This window comes from Staurois parvus, unplaced genomic scaffold (genome assembly GCF_062004578.1).
Source record: "Staurois parvus isolate SC_StPar_1 unplaced genomic scaffold, SC_StPar_1.0 ptg000054l, whole genome shotgun sequence".
NCBI classification, from domain to species: Eukaryota; Metazoa; Chordata; class Amphibia; order Anura; family Ranidae; genus Staurois; species Staurois parvus.
Window position 1 is genome coordinate 1,788,611 of NW_028317850.1, and position 24,898 is coordinate 1,813,508.

At 38.6% G+C, this 24,898-nt stretch overlaps 1 protein-coding gene across 1 annotated transcript in view; it reads right to left on the reverse strand.

The window, feature by feature from the left end:
* Positions 1 to 1,689: 1,689 nt before the first annotated feature.
* The window catches only part of AQP9 (aquaporin 9), a 48,429-nt gene continuing 25,220 nt past the window's right edge, over positions 1,690 to 24,898 (reverse strand). The window contains exons 3-6 of the mRNA XM_089667720.1: positions 16,086 to 16,223; positions 12,590 to 12,708; positions 9,409 to 9,626; positions 1,690 to 5,660 (exon numbers count right to left, since the gene is read on the reverse strand). Coding sequence (XP_089523846.1) covers positions 5,486 to 5,660; positions 9,409 to 9,626; positions 12,590 to 12,708; positions 16,086 to 16,223 — 650 coding nt within the window. The 3' untranslated portion in view covers positions 1,690 to 5,485. The remainder of the gene's footprint in view (positions 5,661 to 9,408; positions 9,627 to 12,589; positions 12,709 to 16,085; positions 16,224 to 24,898) is intronic.

Consider the following 24,898-nt stretch of genomic DNA (forward strand, 5'->3'; position numbering starts at 1 on the left):
TGAAGACAGACACAGTTTTTGTTTTATCTAGCTGTATTTACTCAGTGCAATGTATAAGTGAAAGATATAACACCAACGTTAAAAAAACATTTGAAAAATTTTGAAAACAAAATCAATGAGTTGGAAAAAGGATCATTCCCCTCCTACAAATTACTTGTAAACTCTATCAGGTGTAGCTAATCATCTTCTCAATGACACACAAAGCATTTTGACTTTCAACTGTGATCAGCTGTGGTCAGTTTGATTATTTTAGCATGAAAAGAGCTTTCCTGGATTATTTCAGTCTCTGATAGTGCAAATGAAGCAAACAATCAACTATGGATGGCAAGACACTGTCAAAAGATCTCTAGGACAAAGTGTGGACAGGCACAAGTCAGGAGATGGATAAAAAAATTCACATACTTTATCAGTGCCTAGAAGCATTGTGAAGTCTATTATTTAGAAGTGGAAGGTATCTGGTACAAGACAGATTCTCCCTGGATCAGGACATCTCTCCAAACTGGATGAAAGAGCCAGGAGGAAACTGGTCAAAGAGACTACCAAGAGGCCTCCAGCAACTCTGAAGCAGTTGCAAGAGTTGATGACGAAGAGTGGTCCTTGTGTGCATGTGATAACAATATCACAAATTCTCCACAAATGTGGCTTGTATGGAAGGATTGCAAGAAAAAAGCCACTCCAAGAAAGGCCACATGCAGTCACCAATGTGATTTGCCAAAATGCCCCTTGAAGATTCTGAGGCCAAATGGAAAAAGGTGTTATGGTCAGATGAGACTAAAATTTAATTATTTGGTCTCAACACTAAATGATTTGTCTGGTGGAAATTCAATACAGCTAACCATCCTAATAACACCATTCCTATAGTAAAGCATGGAGGTGGTAATATCCTGTTACGGCGGTGTTTCTCTGCAGCAGGGACTGGAGAGCATCTCGGAATAGAAGGAAAAATGGATGGGGCAAAATATTGTCAACTTCTTGAGGAAAATCTGCTTCCCTCTGCCAGAAAGTTGTCAATGGGAAGAAGATTTACCTTCCAACATGACAATGACCCAAAACACACAGCAAACATGACCACACAGTGGTTGAGGGAGAAAAAGGTGAATGTCCTTGCATGGCCTAGTCAGAGCCCAGACTTAAACCCCATTGAAAATCTGTGGAATGACTTGAAGACTGCAGTCCACAAACAGTCACCATCAAATTTAACTGAACTTGACCAGTTCTGAAAAGAAGAGCGGGTAAATATTGCAAAGTCAAGATGTGCAAAGTTAGTGGAGACATATCCCAACAGACTAAAGGCTGGAATTAAAGCAAAAGATGGTTCAACAGAATACTGACACAAGGGGGTGATCCTTTTTCCAACTTTTAAAAAAAAATGTTTTCATTTATTTTGACATGTTGGTGTTATATTTTTCACTTGGATGATATAAGTTTACCTGAGTAAATACAGCTGGTTGAAACAAAAACTGTGTCTGTCTTCATTTCAGGCTGCAAAGCAACTAAATGTGATTATTTTAAAGGGGGCTGATTCTTTTCTATTCCAACTGTACATAACAATATTACAGGCATTTTGTAAAACGTTGGTTAGAGATTTACTATACAGTTAGAAAATACATAATTTATGTTTAAATATTTTTTTATGCTTGTTTTCAGTCCAAAGGCTTGGTTTCTTGTAAACAAATAAACACACTTGCATTTATTATGATTTCTCATTTTTATATTTACTTGCAATCAGCATTTTACAGCATAAACAAAGAACATTTATATTAATTTTAGAAATGCTGTATAACACATTTACGGCTGTTGTTTAGCTATTCATTAGTATATTTGATTGCTTTTTCTACTTTTCAGTAAACAGCAATAAAGAATAGTTTTATTCATAGATATTATTTTATGTTCAAGTACAGTAATTTAAGAACTTAGAATTAAACTTTCAAACATTTTTCAACAGTTAATCCAGATCCAATAAATATACATTGTCCAGAGAAATATTTCTTTAATTTTTTGCCCCAGCACCTACAGACGTCATGTTTCCAAATAGCTGGCTCCAACTTTCTAAGCCCGGCTTTTTTGAACTTCCTATTGAAAGTGCAATCTATAGCAGCTGTCCATCTACCAGCTTGGAGAAGTGAGGAGCATGGGAGTGGCATGCCATGCTGTACCCGTGTGTTGATGTAGACACACACACCTTACTACTACACATTCAAGAGTGGCTCCATAGGAACCTTGCAAGGGAATATCAGGGCCAGTGCTCAGAGGACCAGCTGGTTCTGCAGGAAAATACAACTTTTAAATGTCAAGGAGCAGCATCTGATACAGTTAGTAATTTAATCACCATTTAGCTTAAAAAATGATCACTTTGAATGGAATAAAACCAGATATTTCCTTTATCATGGCATGCAGCATTGGCCCTGTCAGTCTCTAAAGCATCTTGATCAACCTTTTTACCCCTGAGGACCCCTTGAAATGATTTTCAGGTACCCCTGCTAAAAAAGGATTATAATATCTCCAGCGCATGGTTCATTAGTGTGATTAAAAGGTTGAACAAAGTTTTAAATAGAAGAATAAGTAATGTGACATTCTTGACACCCAGGGCAGGTAATTTTGTTACCAAGCCCCTACAAAATTATTTTCAGTAGTATTCATGAAATAAATGATAACTACAGATAAGAAAGGCTGACAATACAAATTGTAGTGTCCTCTAACATTAGTGGTCAGTATAGAAGTGACCCTTTACATTGGTGGTTAGTAGAAAAAATGCCAACTTACATTAGTGGTCAGTGTAATTGGGTGTCATTGCTCAAAAACCCCCTGGCAACCTAAGTAGGAACCCCTAAAGTCCTACTGGACACTGGATGGGAAACACTGCTCTAAAGAGTACGGTTACTTACAGTGCTTTTCAGATACTGAAAAGGTAAAGTGATTGATGCCTAAATGTGATGATACATGTAAACCAAATGGGGTGTCATTGCTCAAGGACCTCCTGGCAACCTAAGTAGGAACCCCTAAAGTCCTACTGGACACTGGATGGGAAGCACTGCTCTAAAGAGTATGGTTACTTACAGTGCTTTTCAGATACTGAAAAGGTAAAGTGATTGATGCCTAAATATGATGATACATGTAAACCAAATGGTAAAGAAATACAGCTTCCCACAACAATGATTCTTTGCTGCTACAAGAGTTCTTAATGAATAAAGCTATAGGAAATATATGCAGCCTTGTTGTCAGATCAGAGTTATATGATTACACCTATGCAAGTGCAGATTTGTGAGCATGAAAAAAAGTCATGTGTGAACAAGCTCTACAAGCCTATAGCATGACATAAGTTTGATCCATTGGCTAAGGTCATTTCAGAGGTTTCCCTGCATTTAATGATGTTTGCTAGTCAGATTACAGACATCAGATTAGTAGCATTAGGTAAGCTGGTAAAGGAATCCATAAGGATCCTTAGCTGTGATCTTCCAGAACCCAGACTCTTGCCATCTTAGCCAGTGGTGTGAATGAGTTCAGGCCACCTGCTCATTCTCACTAAGCTCCTATCTGTGAGTAAATAGAATAATAGGCAACTGTGTATATCTTCTACTGATGGCATGGCATTTGGCCTTATTTGTGCACTGTGCCATGGTGAGGGGAAATCTAAAGCTTGACAGTTGCCACTGGAAGAGGTGTTCCCATTGGGAGATTTCACCTCTAGACCTGTGTCAGTATAAACTGGAATATTTTTGATTCCCATTCAATTTCTGACCCAGTGACAATGGCCAAGAAGTCAAAAGGTTAGAGAGACACAGCAAAAAAACAAAAAAAAACAAAAAACAAAACCTGAGCGGATACAACTAAAAAATGAAAAAAACAAATGTCTCAAGTTTCACATTATAAACTTTATTACTTAAATTGGAATTTTGTGTAAACAACTGTCTCTGTAATGCTGCTTTATCCTCACTGTATCTCTCGCTGCCAAAAATTAACTTAAAGCACAACTTCAGCCAAAAATAATGAGATGTAAGATAATAGTCTATAAAATGATAAAATAATAAAACAGTTTCTGTAGCAACACTTTCTTTCAATCCAGAGCTCACCCCTGTAGTACTTGTTTTCCACCACAAGTCTGATGGCCAACATCATTTAACCAACTTCGTCTGAGCCCAGATTATCCTGGACCTGATCAGCCTCTGACTGGACAGTGAAAGCAGGAGGAATGCAGTGGTGAACTCAACGTTCTGTCCCTCTGCTTTTTCCTCCTTTCAGCATGCTCCTTGCAGCATATAAACTGATTGGCTCCTTTTGCTGCTTCTTCCTCTCACACTCTAGCCATGCTGAACATGGATTGCAAGAGGCTGATTCAGGTACATACACTGTTTTAATTTAAAAATCACATTCAATGTCATATTAATGATTACAGAACTGAATTAACTGCTTAGACTGAGCAGGAAGGCTGTGTTCCCTGTATGCATTTTTAGGCTGACTGACTGGTACCAGTAACAAACAAGGTACTGTATCCTATCCAGGTGTATATTAGGATGTTTGACTTCCTAGGTCTGTATTCATACATTGTTAGCTGAAAGCAACAGCTTTATTAAAGGCAAAGTTAACAAACTAAGAGCTAGACATAACAAAAGATAGGTTGCATCAATGCAGAGCCGTTCCGCAGCCTCGTGACGTCCAGTAACCCTGAAACACTGAATGTTTATAGCTTCACAAATTGACCTCTCTAGCAGAAGAATTGATGGCAGTGCATCATACATCTTCTTCTAAATGGCAGACAGCATCCTACTGCAGGGAAGATATTGGCTTCTGACAGTAAAATCATTTTAACACACAGTGAATTTTAATGGTATTGATGATTAATCAGAGTTATTACACATTAATGCATGACAAGACTAATTACCTGCATATACCTTTGTGACCCAGTCTATGGTCCATTAGTGCTTCATTAACAGGGAGGATTTATGTCTGAGCAATTAAGGGCATTATGATTATCCCCTAATACTTTTATATGGGAGATTGAAGGTTAGGAATAAAATACTAATGATTGCCTTAAAAATATTTAGCTTTTCTGTTTCAAGTTTTAATGCAAGTAATTAGGTATATCACATATCAGTCACAGTATGCCTATTTTCAAATGAGAGGAAATAGGCTAGTTATATACTTAACTAATTGATATAGCTCTAACATATTCTTTTTTTATGCAGTCCTTTAACGATAACATTAAACCATTCACATCAGTCTCGGACCCACCGGGAGCTTACAATCTATTGTTCCTACTAGAGTCACACAAGTGTACACACAAAGCCTAACCAATCTGGGTGGAAGACATTTCCCACGCCAGTATGTTTTGGAATTGTGGCAGGAAAGTGATGCACCAGGAGGAACCCACGCAAACTTACAAACATCATAAAGAAACTGTATTTGGTGGGAATTGAGTCAATGATGGCTTGTGCTTTTTGTAATCCCACCATTCCCTGAGCTTTGTTCAAACAATACTTGAAATCGATTATGCCATATTGGCAAGTTCATGCTTTTCAAAGTGATCAGGGTCAACTTCATTATTCATGCTATTTTGTCCATTGTGGTGATGAGCTTCAATGCAGAGAATGTATATGTAGGCTCCAAGTGCTCCACCAGCCATTGGTCCAACCACAGGAATCCACCAAAAGTTATTGCCAGCTCTGCATTAAAAGAAAAAATAATTTAGAATGGTCATTATTAAAGCTGAAGCCTAGGTATGCCCTTTTTTGTATAGGAACATTGGTCCAGCTTGGACCAATATAGTTATTTATGTATCATACCTGGTCAATCCCCGTAGAAGCTGCAAATCCCTGTAAAAGGTCCCCCTACTACATTGACCTTCACAACCTTCTGGGTCCCATGTTAAGTGGCTCCCTGCTGCTCAGTGAATACAGGGGGTTTGCATTTTTTCATGAATGTAAAATATTCTATTATTATTCTATGATTGGACAAGATAATGGTGACAATGCATCCCCACCTTTCCATCTCATCCAAGCATTGAATGCCATATCTAAACTTTAGGGAAGAGTACCAGACAATATTAGCATGGCCCTGTATAAAGAAAAGACTGCAAGCTAAGAAGACTACATAATGTTATTTGCCAAGACTGATACTAGTGCATATACTGTATATGTTGTGAGCTGGGGATAGGCAGCCGGGACATATGCTTCCTGGGGTAAGCAGTCTTTCAGGCACAGATACCAAATCCAGTGAGATTAGTGGCAGTGAATATGTTTATTAGTGCTATTTACAAAAGATTATATACAAAGTGTTGTACAGTGTTTAACCAAAATAAACAGGGCAGGAAAATATCAAACAACAAAAACCTAGCCGTGTCCCGATTCTCACTACACAGTAATGCAGGTCCTAACTACTAGACTGATCAAGCCTGCCGCTTGTCAGCCCCAACACACACAGCTAGTTAGCTTGCACCAACCATTCAGCTCTCCAAATAGGACTTGTCTGATCCCCAGGCCGAGATCTCTGGCTACAGGTTCCAGGGGGATTTAATTGCCCATGGAGAGAGAGAGGTAAACCCTGCATTGGACCTCATATCAGAGATCTTTAAAGATATAGGTAATGAACCTGGGAGATCTATAAACCCCAAACAGGACTTTCCCAGGGTTCCTTTGGGAAGCTCTGCCACAATATGTATCTGTTCATTATAGAAGCTATAATACATATATAGACGCTACTGGTGCATATGCTGCATACGTGTATCTGTTCATTATAGAAACTATAACTATCATAAAAAGTGGAATTCTCCAACTAAACAAAAACTGTGCTATACATGACTTATTTTAAACCATTTGACTTCCCCTTGCCTCCTATGGCTTCCAATACTATCTCTTTACTTGCAACACCCAAATCTATTTCTCTGCTCCTCATCTCACCCCTTAATTCTGTTTGTGCATCATTAAGTTACTAATTGATATATCAGTATGGATGTTAAGCCACTCTCTAATACTCAGTATTTCTAAAACTGAGCTTATATTATTTCTTCCCTCGTGTCCCCTCCTTTGACTTTTCTATGGAGATCAATTGAGCACCTATCAGTCCCTCCCTACATGCCAGGGTATTAGGCATAATCCTGAACGCTGATCTCTCCTTTCAGCGCCATGTCTAATCACTCCTCAAATCTTGCCACTGTCACCTCTATTACATTTGCAAAATATGTTCTTTCTTAACCAATGACCCCTCCAAGATACTTATCCACTCCCTTATCATGTCTCTCCATTGACTATTGCAACTCCCTCTTTGTTGGCCTATCCACCTTGTACCTTATATGAATGCTGCCAAACTCATCCTCCTCAGTGTTTACCACCCCTTTCTGTCATTCTTTCCACTGGATTCTAATCACCCAATAAATAAAATTCAAAATATTAGTGCTAACAATTGTTTTCTTTGTGTCCTTGCACTGACCTATGCAGATCGATGCAGCTCAAATAATGTGAATGAGCCCTAAGATAAATGGCACTTGTGTTCTGTCTGCATTATCAAAATTCAGCCACCAGTAATAGGCTTCTGAGAAGAGCCAAGGTCACTCAGGTGTGTGTTCTGTTCCTTGAGTCCTTGTTCACAGTGATGCAAATCTGATGCGGATAGATGTGATGCGATCCAAAAGGCAAAAGGGTTGATTTACTAAATAGAATACAAAATAGACTGTGTACTTTGCAAATTGCAGTTGCACTCTGTACGTGCAGTTGCTCCAAAGCTTAGTAAATAAGGTAAAGCTTCACTTTGCAAAGAATACCCAATCACATGCAAGGAAAATAAAAAAAAAACAGAATTTTTGCTTGCAAATGATTGGATGATGGAAGTCAGCAGAGCTTCTGCTCATTTACTAACCTCTGGAGCAACTGTTCTTGCAGAATGCAACTGCACTTCAGAAAGTACACAGTCTATTTACCTTTAGTAAATCAACCCCATAAAGTTGCATGTCATTTTAAAATACATTGCTTTCTATGAAGGCCGTTCACATCTATGTGGTGCGGTTTTGATCTGGTTAAAAAAAGGTTCCTGTGCAGTGCGGGTGTGATGTGAATTTTATCTCCAGCTATACCCAGTCCCCTCAGAAATCGCATTAAATTCACACCTTTCAAAACACAAATCGTGCTGTGAAATTGCATCAATTCGCACTGCATTAGTGGGAACCTAGCCTGAAATGCTCCAAAGATATCCATATCAAGGTATTATGGCAAGGTCTCCTGCAACTTTCACAGTTTGTGCTTTTGCTTCTCATTTCTCATGGTCTTCTCCTACACTTTTCCTAATAGACAAGTCTTTACCACTAACACGCACTGCTAGAAAATGGCTAATAGACACCCATTCCTTTAAAGCTAGTCCCATCTATTTATGTCTTGCAGAGCCTCATTGCTTGCAAATTACGTCACTTGGTCTACTTTAAATATAGCCATTGGGGTAAAAAATGATGGACATTCCAGTCTATGCTAGGTCTCCATGGCAGCATTACAGAACAAATGGCTGCTCTGTTTTAGTGCAATTGTAATCCTCAGCCATCCTAAGCATCCCTAGTGGTAGAAACAAAAAAAAAAAAATTAAAACAATAAAAGCTTGAGGTGATTGTAGCCATAGCATTGCCCTTGCAACAAGAACTTTTTTAATTTGCACTAACATCCACGTTTTCAGAACAAGTTTTCGGGTATACCCCCTTCTTCATCATCCAAGCAGTACTGACCTTGAAGAAGGGGGTACACCCCAAAAACTTGTCTTGAAAATTTGAATAAAAAAGTACCAAGGACAGTACTCAACTGTGACAATAAAAACCAAATGTGTACTGGCTACATGATCACTATGGAGGTCACTCATTGGCAGAGAGTATTCTAAGATGTTAACTTCTTTCTGCTGTGCAGCAGCTATCCCGTCATTTGCCATTAGTAGGTATTCTAAAATACATTAGCTGGTGACATAAAACAATAATCTGGATGACAAATTTACCACAGTGAATCTTTAAAGGGTTCGTTCACCTTTCCAGTACAAGTTCCCATGCATTCAGACATCCTTAGTAGATTAGTAAAACACTGTTCAGCTTTGAAAAAGGAATTTTTCTTAAATGTCATACCAGTTTTTTTGGCCATTCCTTTGTGTGGATGGATCACATGCATGTAACATCTTTTTTTTTTTTTTGGGGGGGGGGGGGTGAGATGTTTCACCTACAGTATATCAACTTGGTAATGCAGAAATACAGCCTATAATTAAAAAATTTATTTTCTATACTTTGCTTCTGAATCCTATAGCTTAGTACTGATAACAAATCATTCCAATTGTCACTAAATTATCATCAAAAAGTGTATATATTTATTTGCAACAATTATGTTATCTGTGATATCCTAGGTAAGCATACACACATCTATTGGAAACATGGTTCAGTCCTCTCAGATTACTTACGTGAAAACCTCATAACCCCAGCCAGCCGCCGCTGTGAAGATGCGTGGTCCTAAGTCTCTAGCTGGGTTCATCGCACCTCCGCAATTCATTCCTAGAGATAGTCCTAGAAGCAGAATGAGAAGACCAACTGCAACTGGCTCCAGTCCCTTAGGGGCTGCAAGGTTTTTCTTGTCAAATATGGCAAATACCACTATGAGCAGAAGAGCAGTAGACAGTATCTGTACAAAAATACATAATAAAATATTTCAGTTAGCATGCTTTCCAACTTCAGTTAAAAAATAAACAAAAACGTAATGATAGGTGCCCAAAGTCCCAGAGGTCACATCATTCATCAGCTAAGCTGAACTAGGGCTGTCGCTTCACTCAGATCTGCATGCCTTTTGTATCTAAGAAGAAAATTTATTGAAGTGATTGTAAAGCCATATTTTTTAAAATAATAAACATGTTACACTTATCTGCTCTGTGCAATGGTTTCCCGACCCTCTTCTTTTGGGGTCCCCTGTCACCGGTCTTGGATCCTCCCCCCTGCCAAGTGTCCACCATAGCAATTCTCTTGGTATGGGGGCACTTGTATGGACTCACTCTCAAGCTGGCTCTGCGTGTCCATAGACACACAGAGCGCAGCTCAGCCATCCCCACCTCCCACTCACTCCTCACTGGCAGTGATTGATGACAGCGGGATCCAATGGCTCCTGCTGCTATCTCTAAGCCTGTGAGGAGGGAAAGAGCTGAAAGAGCCAATGCCCTTGTGCACAGTGCTGGATTGAGATCGAAGCTCTGGTAAGTATAGGGGGAGCTGGACAAAGAAGATATTTTACCATAATGCAGAGAATGCATCAAGATAAAAAACCTTCAGTCTTTAGAACCACTTTAAAGATACACTGTGATCAAATTAAAAAATGTAAGTAATAGAACAGAAAAAATCAAACATTTGAATGTTCACTTGCAGTATATTCCTTTTAGATAATCAATTTTCTATTATTATTATTATTATTGTTATACAGGATTTATATAGCACCAACAGTTTACACAGCGCTTACAACGTAATTCATTTGCTATGTGAATTTCAATTTGCTGGAAAATGTGACTCCAGTGAGTCATTATCCTAGCACAGCCCTTTCCCTCCTTGCATGTCATAACCCTTGCCTCTTCTGGAAGTGTCTAATTACTTTCTGTGCTGGCCCAGCTACTCTGCCCCTCACCTCCCTACATAATCTTTTATTTAGCTGGTAGGGGAGAAGCAAAAGTCAATACTATAGCGTGTCACTTGAGTGACAGCTCTGAGTCTGCTGGGGCTTCTGACATTACATCTAAGATGGCAACACCCAGGGAGATGTTACAGGTAAAGAAAACATGCATAAAATATGTTAAATGTATATACAGTACAATTGAATGGGAGGATTTTTGTTGAAATTAATTTTCTGATGACAGGGTTTCTTTAGGTTTTCTCTATATTAACTGATAACATTTTTATTTAACTTTTTTTTTAAATTTTATTCTAAAATAAAAGAAAAAAAAGAAAAAAATAACTTTAAAGCGCCCCCATACCAGAAGTGAACGCATACGTATATCGTGCACGCATATGTAAACGGTGTTCGCAGCACACGTGAGGTATCGCCGTGAACGTTAAAGCGAGAGCAATAATTCTAGTGCTAGACCTCTTCTGTGACTCTAAACAGGTAACCTGTAAAAAATTTGAAATCGTTGCATATGGAGATTTTTAAGTCCCGTACTTTGTTGCCATTTCACAAGCATGCGCAATTTCAAAGCGAGACGTTAGATATCTATTTACTTGCCATAACATCCTCTTACATATTGTACAAACAAATGGGGGTATATTTTGTGTTTTGTTTTTTTTTCATTCATGAAAGTATATTTTTTACCAAAAATATTGCATTTGAAAAACCGCTGCGTAAATACCATGTGACATAAACAATTGCAATAATCGCCATTTCATTCTGTAGGGTCTTTGCTAAAAAATATATAATGTTTGGGGGTAAATTAAGTAACTTTCTAGCAAAAAATATGTATTTAAACTTGTAAACAAAAGGTCCCAGAAAATGCTTGGTCTTCAAATGGATACTAAGGTAAATTTTGGAATCCGAAAGTTTTATAATGGGTAAAATGGTCTGTAAATAGCAATATGCTGATAAGGACTTAGTTACCACTTCTGGCTGTGGGACCATACTAATAAGGATGCTTAAAGTGAATGTTCCTCCAAAAATTGTGTTTTTAACTATGTTGTTGTGAGTAAATATATCCTATTCCTTATTTAGAGCCTTATTTCCTCTTTAATAGCTTGTGATCCTTTCCCCTTTGCCTGTTTTACTTGGACCACACCAAGCATGGAAGGATATCTGTACTGGCACATCCCTTCTTCCCAAACAGAGATACAGGACACAGTGCCCAAACATTGCATGCCTGTATCTCCCATAGTCAGTTTTCCCACCGTGCCTCCTGTCCCGCCCTGCTGTGTTGATTGACAGAGGCTTCCAACTGGAGCAAGATGTTTATTTTTTGAATGTTACAATTTGACTATAGTAGACAATAACATATCTTTTTTTGCAGTTTCCTTTTGATGTATTCTTTTCACATATACTTTAGCTCTTTAAAAGGGTATATATCGTGAAAGCCATCAAAGAGTAGTTCCTTGCACAAGTGTGCTATGCGGTCCACTGATAACACGGAGGGGGAGATTTACTAAAACTGGTGCAGCTGTGCATGGTAGCCAGTCAGCTTCTCACTTCAACTTTTTCAGTTATGCTTTGGCAATAAAACCTGGTAGTTGATTGGTTTCTATGCAGAGTTACACCAGATTTTGCACTTTCTTGTTTTGATAAATAACCCCCAGAGTCTACTTACAGAGAACTCCTTAAGATAGCCTCATATGTCAGACAGCAGGTAAATATAAATAGTTTGGTAGCCTGTGAATGTCAGGCACATAGGCACACTCACTAGTATCATATCAGCATAATCTGTGGAATTCCCAAACTTTGCCTCAGGGGAACCATAATATTAGAAAATCTAGCCTGACCAGTTGACTTTTTCTGAGAATACAATGGTTTTGACTTTTGGATGTTCTCCAAAACACAAGCATTATAATTCACATCAAGGCTTGGAAAATTGGAAGGCAATATCTATGGGCACTTTCACACATACCACATTTTTATAAAGGTCTTACTTGATCTGCAAGTCCATTTAATGTTGACAGATATGGAGCAGGATAGGTTGCAAAAATATGAGCTGTGGCATTTGGACCATCTACTGTAAACACTCCACCAGTGTACTTGATTAATGCATCTGCAAAAATAAAAGCAGGACCATATCTATTAGTTTTTTTCATCCCCCAGATCTTTAATGATTTTTTGTTTGTTGTTCATATAAAATCATTTAATAGGCTTGATTCTCAACATGCACCAGCACTACAGATATGCACTCACTGGCCACTTTATTAGGTACATCTGTTTAATTGCTTGGGAACACAAATTTCTAATCAGCCAATCACATGGCAGTAACTCAATGCATTTAGGTATCTAGACGTGGTGAAGATGACTTGCTGAAGTTCAAACTAAGCATCAGAATGGGAAACAAAATGGATTTAAGTGACTTTGAACGTGGCATGGTTGTTGGTGCCAGGATGGGCTGGTGAGTATTTAAAAAAACTGCTGATCTACTGGAACTTTCATACACAACCATCTCTAGGGTTTGCAGAGAATGGTCCCAAAAAGAGAAAATATCCAGTGAGCAGCAGATGAGTGGAAAAAAATTCTTTGTTAATGTCAGAGAGCAGAGGAGATTCGAAATGAAAAATGCATGCTATCATGTCAATATGGGCCAAAATCTCTGAGGAATGTTTCCAACATCTTGTAGAATCTATGCCATGAAGAATTCAAACGAAAAGGGGTCCAAGCCAGTACTAGCATGATGTACCTAATAAAGTGGCAGGTGAGTGTACATACACATATATACCCACCTACACACAGTATACATTTACTTCATTGTTATAGTGTTTGTCGTTACAGCATTTCATAAACTAACCAGAACTGCATTTAATGACACACTGGGCCCCATTCAGTAAAGAAGATCAAATGCGGTATTAAGGTGATCTGACACATTTTTCCCAAATATCGCATGTGATACTAAAAATGTCAATTCGCTATCCCTTTGTGCAGTATTTACCTTAAAATCCAAAAACACTCAGTAAATACTGTATACTGTATACATTAAAGTCAATTCACAGAAGAAAATAAATAAATGTGGTAAATTTTTATTGATATTGAAGGAATGTAAAAACATAATAGCCAATTTGGAGTAGTCTCTACTTTTTTGGAGGAGTAGTCTCTCAACAGTAATGCATAGAAGCCTAAATATGGATAAAAACACAGAAACATTGGGGTTGATTAACTAAAGGAGAATAAACTGTGCACTTTGCAAGTGCAGTTGGTCCAGAGCTTAGTAAATGAGGTAAAACTCATTTACTAAGCTCATTTTCACCTGGCAAGGGCATTTTCCCCTAGTTTAGTGAACATGATGAAAATTCACATTTTAAAGAACACACAACCACTTGCACTGAAAATTAAAAAACAGCATTTTTGCTTGAAATGATTGGATGATAGAAGTCAGCAGAGCTCCCCCTCATGTACTAAATCTGAAGCAACTGGACTTGCAAAGTGTTCAGTCTATGTGCGTTTAGTAAATCAATCCCCCCCCCCCGTAACAGGTAGTGGAATATATTTATTTTCTCATGCCATTTCGCCAAATTTTCTTTTTTGTGCATATACCAGAATATTCCTAATTTGCTGAATAAACCTCCCAATCATTCCAAACATAAATGTTCATGCATATCACAATGGTCTAATCCCTTGTTAGAACACGTGTCATATGTAGTGGGAATACATTACTTTTTCGAAAATATCTTTAGCAAAAAATTTTACAAGACAGAATAGGAATAAACAAGTATTCTTACAAAAGTGTGTCACTTGACTGTTAGGAGAGGAGTGTCATCAATTTGAAGGTTTGGCAGATACCAGAGTGACACTTTCAAGAACATCAGAGTGTGAACTGTAAACAAAAATGCATTTGGGAATGCATCCAGAGTGCGTTTTTTGTGGTGTGAACTGACCCTAAAGTGTAACTGAAGACAAAACTTTCTTTTCATTTTGGATAGAGTAAGGGCCCATTCACACCAGAAACTGCAAATAACTGTGTTTTTTCCTTGTACCTATGCATGCATTTGATACAAGTTTTACATGCAGTTGTCACGGATTGTACATGCAGTTGACACATGTTTACATGTAGTTTATGCACGTTTTTCTAAATGCATTTGTCCTATGAGGTCACTTCATTTTTTTTCCCTTGGGCTTCTATGTGTACTGTGATACGTTGCAGTGCATTTGCATGCATTTTTGCTCGTTTGCGTAGCGGAAAAAAATGCAGCATGCTGTACTTTTCTGCGCTGCGCTGCGCTGCGCTGCAATGGTATGAACCATGCCCATAGGACAGCCTGATTTTGGACTGTCTATACAGTTGGAGTTCTGTCCAAAATACATCCTACTTCATTCCGCTGTGTTTGGTGTGAAGGGGCCCTTAAGGAGAGTTAGACCCCGTCAGTTTTTAGACCATCTGTTTCCCATTGGGAGATTTCTACGCTATTAGTGTTTGATGTCAACACAAAATGTGGGAATTTCCTTTCCTTTCATTTTCAGTGATAAGGAGAAACAGTAAAAACAGAGAGAATAAATCTCCCTAATAGGGGCACAGTCAGAAATAAAAACTGGCAGGTGTTCTAATCCCTCTCCACTGTGCTCCTGCCACAGGATATAGTGCCATGAGATAAAATACCGAATAGTTTCATGATATAATTACCATAAATTTGTTGAAATACCGCATGCAGTATTTTAGAAGTGTTTTTTTCATGAATTACAAAAATGTTTTTTAAAAAAGCTGAAAAGTATTTTACCACGGATCTTAAAGTGGTAGATACTGATTCATGAATGGAGCCCATTGTATGACGACATATTTTAAAATCCCTAAGGCCCTGTACACATGATGAGGATATCGGACGAATGATCATCCATTTTTTTTGCATGCTAGTCTCATATCAAAAGTGAAGAGGTTATGAAAATTCTTGTACGACAGAATAAAATTCAAAAGTGATGTAATGTATCATATTGTATTTGTATTGTATTTTTGGATGAAAACTATACTCATTAAAAGAAAATCATACGATCTGGTATGGTACGAGAAAAATTTTCATGCTTGTCCCTTCAAATAATTTCAGACGAAAGCTGTGTACTAACGATCAGATTATTGTACAATCGCTTTGAAAGCAGTATTTTTTGTATGATTTTCTGATCATGTGTACTAGTCTAAAGGACAGGGATGGCACTGCCACAAATTTATCACATGCTATCTGTTTTTTGTAGACTAAGCAAACACCTAAGGACATAAATAGTCAAGGTAGAGGAAGAACTGCACACAGGCATAAGGACACAGAGGAGGACAAAGGGTCAGCAGGGGAAGCCAAAGATGCAAAAGAGTAAGTAGCAAAAAAATCAATGGGAGAATGTGCAAGAAGATTTCCCTTCCCTTCCTGTTCCGGTGACAACAGTAACATTTTGGTCCCAAAAAGTATATACAATAATGTTTACAAGGCTTCATACACAGAATATACCTACCATAATAAACTCCAAAAACTAAAGCAGATCCAGTGATGGCACCCAAAACCTGTGCGCTCACATAAAAAGGGAGCTTGACCCAATCTAGTCTTCCAGTTAAACACATGGCAAATGAAACCGCAGGATTAATGTGGCCCCCTAAAATGACAAAACAAATTGAGATTCATTCCATATTATCACACAAAAGTTTAATATACCTTTAAATATACAAAGGTTTGCTTTTTGGCTTTATAACTCCATTCTCAAGACCTGGTATCCAGCTGCAAGGCAGTAAAATGAGCATTACACTAATTAGTTACCAAATAGCACAAACTGTTGCCAATTAAGTTCTGATATTGGTCTGTAGATTGTCCCTAATGTAGCTGAGCGAGTTACTGGAAGACTAATTATACATTTGCCTCCAGGTGTTTGGTGGCATCCTCAGTATTTATTATGCAGTAAATCTAATCTGTAAGTAGCAATCATAATTTTGTAAGAAATAAATCTGTGATCATTTGTAACATATCAGTGTGTACAGAGATTAGCAAGATGCAAATCAATTCATACTTTTTTGAGAAAATCTATTTATTGGTAACTTCACAGAATTATAAGGTATTTTTATTTTCACACCTATTGACTTCAATATGACTGTACTGTACTTGTGTGCAATGCACACAACTGCGGCATTATAGGGTTAAATCAGGCAGTGAGGAGGTGATATACTGTAACATCTCCTCACTGCCTGTCAAATGTCCTTTGAAAATCACTGACTGGAAGGAGAGAGCCTGAGATCAGTACAGAGGGGATTTCTTGAGATCCTGACCTGGAGTGAAGATCAGGCGCATGGCTCCCAGGGTTTGTAGTGAGCAGGCACTAACCCAAGGAGAACTTGGCTGGGTAGCAGAATGGAGGGAGAGCATTAGGGCATCTCCTAGGCAATGCTCCCCAACCAGAACAGAGCCTCCCTGCTGTACCGATCAGCTCCTCAGGCTCTCTCCTTACAGTACTTACAGCTCATCACATGGACATCTATCAGCATGCCTCTCTGAGGACAGTGACAGGTTCACAGAGGCAATCTGACAGTGGATGCACTAAGGGCCAAATGAAGCACAGGGGCCGCAATTTGCCCAGGTCTACTATAAGGGTTTCCATTGCTGATACCAATCTGCTTCTGCTTCAAGTTCTCTATTTGTCATGTTGACCCTCTGACTTCATGCTTTATAGTCTCTGACCTGGTACAATTATGCAAGCTTGGAGTTCGGAGTTCATGCGGACTTCACTTTCTGCAGCCAACTGAGGCAGACGTGGGAGCAGGTACCTGTCAAAACCAAGTACCCTCTCTCCCCGCAAAAGGTGCCAAATGTGGCAACAAAGTGGGGGAGACGAAGAGTGGAGCTTCCCCTTTTTGGTGGAATCTGACCACTGTATGGTGTAATGGTGTACAATTGGCTGCTAGAGGTATTTATGTTTTGCATATTGTGCATTGCCCCCTGCAGTGCTTTATTGAACAAACATGCTGGCGAGTAAGTCAAACCATAGATGATGTGATTTTCTTTTCTGCAACCATAGCAGAAAAGAAAATCGCTCAATTCCCTCATCAACACAGTGTAGATGGGAGAATCCCTTCTGCAGAGCCATTGTGTTCTCCCGTTGGTGTGATGGGAATGGGGGGGTGGAGGGGATGGGAGCCATCCCCTCTGGGTGAACACAGTGATTATTGTTAACAGCTATAGCCACTAGCAATAACTACATATAAAAATCCGACATGTTGGTTGTAACCAAGTCAATCAATGGATCAACTTGGGTACAATCAGCCTGCCCATATATGGGTCAAATCTTGGGCGGTCCCTGCTGAACCAGCCAAGATTCAAACCATCTATGGCTGGCTTAAATCAGTACAATAGAGCACAGAAATTTCTCCTTGGGTTCTTTTATTTATGGTACTTACAGTACATACTGGCATCAATTTACACAGAGCTTTACATATACTGTATATTGTACATTCACATCAGTCCCTGCCCTAAGGTCTATAACTCACATTCATTCATACATATACTAGGGCCAATTTAGACAGGAGTCAATTAACCTAGCAGGATGTCTTTTGAAGTGCAGGAGGAAACCCATGCAGGCACAAGGAGAACATGCAAACTCCGTGCAGGTAGTGCTGTGATTGCAATTCGAAACCAACAACGTTGGTGCTGCCAGGCGGAAGGCTAACCACTTAACCACTGTATGTCCCATAGTGGATATTATGGATATTATCCATTCTCATAATATTAATATGTCAGTGAACATTTTCATGGAAGTTACTGTTCTCAGACCCTCAGCTACATACAGTATTACTTCTAAGGCAATGAAACACATCTTTAGCCTTGCATATTATTGTCATGGAATTAAAATGTGGCCCCTCTCAGTTAATATAGATCAGTGATAACACTAAAATAATTAGTACATTTGTTTTGAAAACATAATATATTATACAGAAGACTATTTGCAACATTGCTAAGGATACAATAATTTATTTTTAATAGCACGTTATAAGAAAACATTCTGTGCAAACTTTAAAATGAGCTATGAAGACTTGTTCTGTATAAATGATGAGTCATTTATTCAAGGAAAACAAGGAGGTAACTATAGGAACATCAGCTCCTGTGACTTTTATGAGGCCAATGGTACAACGGGCCAAGTATGCTGAGAAAAAAAACATTCCCTTAAGGCTCCTTTGTCTGACTGCATAATACTCAATCTAGACAACACTACTACAGTACTTGGAAAATGATCATTATACACGAAAGAGTGATAGGACAGCCAATCTCTTACCATAGGGACTGGAGGCTCTGAAGGCTCTAAAACTACCTGGCTTCATTTCTTATAATAAAACATCAAATATTCATCTGTTTTTGATGCATGCTGTAAAATGATATTGATCTCTATTTTTATAACTGATGAACCATCTGCTGTCATCACCCTTCCTTTGATGATTTCTTCATGAGAAATTTGGAAAACTTTGGAAACCTCTTGTATTCTATTGTATTCTAACTGCACTTTCTCCCTTTTGATTGTAAAGAGCTGCTCAAGCTGTTGATGCTATATAAATCCTGTATAATAAAAATAATAATAACATGAAAGGACTGAGCAGGACTAAGTGTAATGTTCAAATGAAGTATGCATGGCCTACAAAAAAATATAATGTTATGACGCCCATTGTCTGGTGAGGGTTGGGATCCTTTGGCTTTTGGGGCCACCACAACCAACTAGCTGGTAGGAAAAGGACTGCGTGGGACAAAGAAAGGGTATCATACAACATGAGTAATGGTGCTGCACTGATTGATGGACATGGTGGAAGGCATTTCCACTCCCCCTTCCCAATAAGCACCAACACTACAGATATGCATACACCTACGTATACATGTACAGTATTTATATATACAGCACTTTCCTGGTATAAAAAGATTTGTGTGGGATAAAGAATGTTTACCATGAAAAATGAGTAATGGTACTGCACTGATTGTTTGGCATGGTGGAAGGAATTTTTTTTAAAGGAGTGATTTATAAGCACATCTTCCAATATCAGCTCACTTTGCAGCTCGCAGTTTTTGGTCACATGACATCTCAGAGCTACAATGCAAGTTGGTGCTATAAGACCACAGGTCTGAAGAGGGTGCAGGTAGGTAGTGATCAGCAAGTGTCAATAACTGTGCCTGATCAGTTTTTGATAATATCTGAAGGTTATCTACCATATCTTACTAGCACTGGCCCTGGGGGGGAGGGGAGGCAATTGCCCCCTATTCCCAGCCCAATTCTCTCCTGCCCACTGTAGAACAAAAGATCTCTTGGTATTTTCAGTAAGCAGGATAGTTTAAACTCTCTATACACTAGTAGAATTTGTTCCAATTTTTTCTTTTTAGGAAGGTTCATTCAATTTTCTAATCATTAGTGGGGTCAAATTGGCATTCATTTTCAACCTCGGTGAAAGTTCAAATTTTGTTAATTCGAGAAAAATTTTCCATCCTGCTTTTTTGCAGGATGGAAACATTTTCCCGAATTAACAAATTTTGTTTAGGAAAGTCCATTCACTCCAAAATTGAATGTTAAAAGCAAATACAATTTTGAAGTACTTTTGATCAACATTCATCAAGTCATCCAGTGTAATGAGAATTTTTGTACAAATGTTTGTATGAATGTTCATTTGAAAATCCACTAGTATATGGCCAGCTTTACATTCTTTTTTTTACAAATTGATATATATTGATATTGAAGAATATCAGCACAAACAGTAAATAATAATAATAATATTAATAATAAAATCTGACTATATTCTTTGATTTTTTTTTAAACAGCTAGTAAAACCATACATTTCAGCTCTAGAGGTTTTGTAACTTTTGAGTTGTTAAAAGTGGCCTTGATGAGCTAATTTTTTGTTTGCTTGCTCTTAAGGTCACTTTTCCTTTCAACAAATAAACACAGATAATTTAAAATCCACCATTTCTGCCTGTTATTGCCTGGCCAGGTATAATTATTAAAGGGTGTTCATTAGATAGCAGCGATCTTGTAATATTAAACTTCTCTGGTGTTTTCACTTCTGCAGTCTGTGTCCAATTGCTGATAGTCTATTGTTTTTTTTTTCTTTTATATGCTTTCTTTTGATGACAGTTTTTAGAAGGAACACCCCACACCATCTAGGACAGTGATGGCGAACCTATGGCATGCGTGCCAGAGCTGGCACGCAGAGCCATCTTAGTGGGCACGCCAGGAAGAAGAGGAAGATGAGCGCACACGGACCACGCACACTGACCGGCCATCCAGATCTCGTCCACACTGGACCCCCATCAAACTACATCTCCCACATGTCTCTGGTGCCAGGGTGGGTGTGGACGAGAGCAAACGGCTCCTATGCGGATCTGGCACCAGGGGTGATGTAGCCGGGGATGGGCGTGGAAGAGAGGAAGAGGCTCCCACACTGCTCCGGGGCCAGGGGTGATGTGTTCAGCGTGGATGGGATGAGCTGCTGGGTTGGAAGCCACACCGAAACTGCCAGAGGTGAGATTAACTGCTTGCAGTGTCATCCATCAGTGCCCAGAAGTGTCACCCATCAGTGCCCAGCAGTGTCGCCTGTCAGTACTGCCCAGCAGTGCCACCTGTCAGTGCCCAGCAGTGTCGCCCATCAGTGCTGCCCATCAGTGCCACCCATCAATGATGCCCAGCAGTGCCGCCGATCAGTGCCATCTGTCAGTGCCTCTAGTTGGTGCTATCAGTCAGTGCCACTTATCAGTGCCCATCATTGCTGCATATCAGTGCATCATCAGTGCCTCCTCATCAATGCCCACCAGTGCCGCCTCATCAGTGCTACCTATCTGTGCCGCCTCATCAATGCCCATCAGTGCTGCCTATTAGTGCAGCCTCACCAATGTACATCAAAGAAGAAATATTACCTGTTTGCAAAATTTTATAATAGAAGCAAAGAAAACCTTTTATGTTTTTAATTTTTTGCTCTTTTTTCATTTATAGTGCAAAAAATAAAACACCCAGTGGTGATTACATACCACCAAAAAAAGCTCTATTTGTGTGAAAAAATGAGTGTTGCATGACCGCACAATTGTCATTGTCAAGTGCAACAGCACTGAAAGCTGAAAATTGGTCTGGGCAGGAAGGGGGTAGAAGTGCCCGGTAGGCAAGTGGTTAATTGCAGTGTTGGCACATTGAAATAAAAAAGTTGGTTTTGTGTTGCAGTTTTGGGCACTCGGGCTCAAAAAGGTTCACTTCACTCATTTGGGCAGTCACGGGGCACGACGAAGAAGAAGAAGAAGAAGAAGAAGAAGAATGAAAAGAAGAAGAAGAATGAAAAGAAGAAGAAGAAGAATGAAAAGAAGAATGAGAAGAAGAATGAAAAAAAGAAGAAGAAGAATGAAAAGAAGAATGAAAAGAAGAAGAAGAAGAATGAAAAGAAGAAGAAGAAGAAGAATGAAAAGAAGAAGAAGAAGAATGAAAAGAAGAATGAGAAGAAGAATGAAAAGAAGAATGAAAAGAAGAATGAAAAGAAGAAGAAGAAGAATGAAAAGAAGAAGAAGAATGAAAAGAAGAATGAAAAGAAGAAGAAGAATGAAAAGAAGAAGAAGAAGAATGAAAAGAAGAATGAAAAGAAGAAGAAGAAGAATGAAAAGAAGAAGAAGAAGAATGAAAAGAAGAATGAAAAGAAGAAGAAGAATGAAAAGAAGAAGAAGAAGAAGAATGAAAAGAAGAATGAGAAGAAGAATGAAAAGAAGAATGAGAAGAATGAAAAGAAGAATGAAAAGAAGAAGAAGAAGAATGAAAAGAAGAAGAATGAAAAGAAGCAGAAGAAGAATGAAAAGAAGAATGAAAAGAAGAAGAAGAAGAATGAAAAGAAGAATGAAAAGAAGAAGAAGAAGAATGAAAAGAAGAAGAAGAAGAATGAAAAGAAGAATGAAAAGAAGAAGAAGAAGAATGAAAAGAAGAATGAAAAGAAGAAGAATGAAAAGAAGAAGAAGAAGAATGAAAAGAAGAATGAAAAGAAGAAGAAGAAGAATGAAAAGAAGAAGAATGAAAAGAAGAAGAAGAAGAATGAAAAGAAGAATGAAAAGAAGAAGAAGAATGAAAAGAAGAAGAAGAAGAATGAAAAGAAGAAGAAGAATGAAAAGAAGAAGAAGAAGAAGAATGAAAAGAAGAAGAAGAATGAAAAGAAGAAGAATTCCAGTACAGCAAAAAGTGTATCTGCAGAGAGCTCCGCTATTTCTGACAGTTCTCTGACAGTTCCTTCACATTTACAGCGGTTGAAACATTGTATCTATTTGTTTCCGAATAAAAACATCTGTATCCTAAATGGAAACAAATAGATACAATGTTTCAACCGCTGTAAATGTGAAGGAACTGTCAGAGAACTGTCAGAAATAGCGGAGCTCTCTGCAGGGACACTTTTTGCCGGCTGTAGAAGGGATGAAAATTGGCCGATCGGGAAAAATTCGATTCGCGCATCCGAAGTTTGCTAATATTCGGATTTGGTGCGAATCAAATTTTTCCTAATATTCGAAACGAATTCCACTTTGCCAAGTTCGATTCGCTCATCTCTAATTATAAGGATTGTGGGCACCTGGGCCCACACCCTGCTGGTTGACTACAAAATCTGGACACTGGATTGGAGATTACTTCCCTCCCAATCTCCAAACTACAGAGCCCCATCCAGAAATATCAAAATCCAGTGAAATCTGCAAACAGTAGTTTTCTCCACTCAAAATCTACTCTCTGCAGTTCTGCTCTCTGTACATGTGCAGACCCTGTGCCCATTACCTGACCACTTCTACCTATTTTTACCCTGCACTGTTACAATATATATATATAGAGGATCAAACATCCCAATGGCTGCCAAGCAGGGCAATGAATGTGCGAGTCCCCTTGTATGCCTTTTATTAGCAGGTTTATGCTGCAAGAGGGAGATCTTTTTTTAATTATTATAATTATATAGGATTTATATAGCTCCAACAGTTTGCACAGCACTTTACAGAGTGAGATCAAACAGTACAGTTACAATACAATTCAATTCTGGACTCAGAGGGCACTGCTCATTAGAGCTTACAATCTAAATGGATCTGAAGATCTAAAAATTAAGTCTTTGTAAAAACACTAACTTGATAATTAACTTTGTAAAAGAGCTGTGAATCACCTTAGTCTACCATGGACCTTGAATACAACAGATAGGTTCAGTCATCTTTTGACCAAAGGCATTCATTTATCAGTGATCTGTTAAATATTGCATCTTATGGTGAACATACATGTAATAATCTGATTAAACAATTCTTCACAGAATGAGACAATAGGTAGAACCTGTGAATTATCAAAAAGAAATATACTGAGGGAGATTAAGTTACCAGCCACACTGCTGCGATTTAAGATTGCACAATTTGTGTGCAATTTCAGCGTGATTTCAGGTTTGATTTCTGAAGACTTTATTGCTACTTGTGAAGATTTTCAATGATTTCTTGCAATTTGCAGTGCAATTTATATTACTGTATATTCTATAAATGTAAAATTGCAGAAAAGGTAATGCAAGAAATTCTTTTAGAAATCGCACTGCAACAAATCGCACATGTTAAGACACTGATTTTCATTCGATGCAATTTCAATTTGCAAATCACAACTGAAATCACACTGGTGTGACCGGGCACTTACTTATACTGGTGCACTCAGAATCTGGTGCAGCTCTGCATGGTAGCCAATCAGTTTCTAACTTCAGCTGATTCAATTAAGCTTTGACAATAACACCTGGAAACTGATTGGTTTTTATGCAGAGCTGCACCAGATTTTGCCTCTCCAATTTGAGTAAATCAACCCCACTGTGTCATAGATCAATTTGATCAAATTCGGTTAGCTTCATCAAATAAATTCTGATGGGTCTGGATGGAAAATTCTTAGGAATGTAGATAGACCGATATGATAGGTAAGTGGTGTCCATGCCATGTGTACTTGTTTGACAGTTAAACAGCAGAAGCAGACCGATGAGATCATCCCTCTGCGCACTCTGCTCTCTCCTCCTATCCCTATATTCCTGGTAAGCACATTTGGATGCAGCACACCTGCATCTGTACCTAGGCCTGCCCCTTCTTCCAATGTGGGTGCTATTGCATAAGGCTAGGTTCACACTAGCCCACATGCTGCGGGCTGCTTGCAGGTTTAGGAATCTATGTGATTCCCGCACCTGCAACCACCTGTAGCTACATCGCATTTCTCTTGCGAGAATGGCACCCCCATCCATCTCTTCCTGCAGTACAATTGTAGGTGAGGGAACTACATGGAAACAGCATGGTCAAAAAGACCACGTGGTT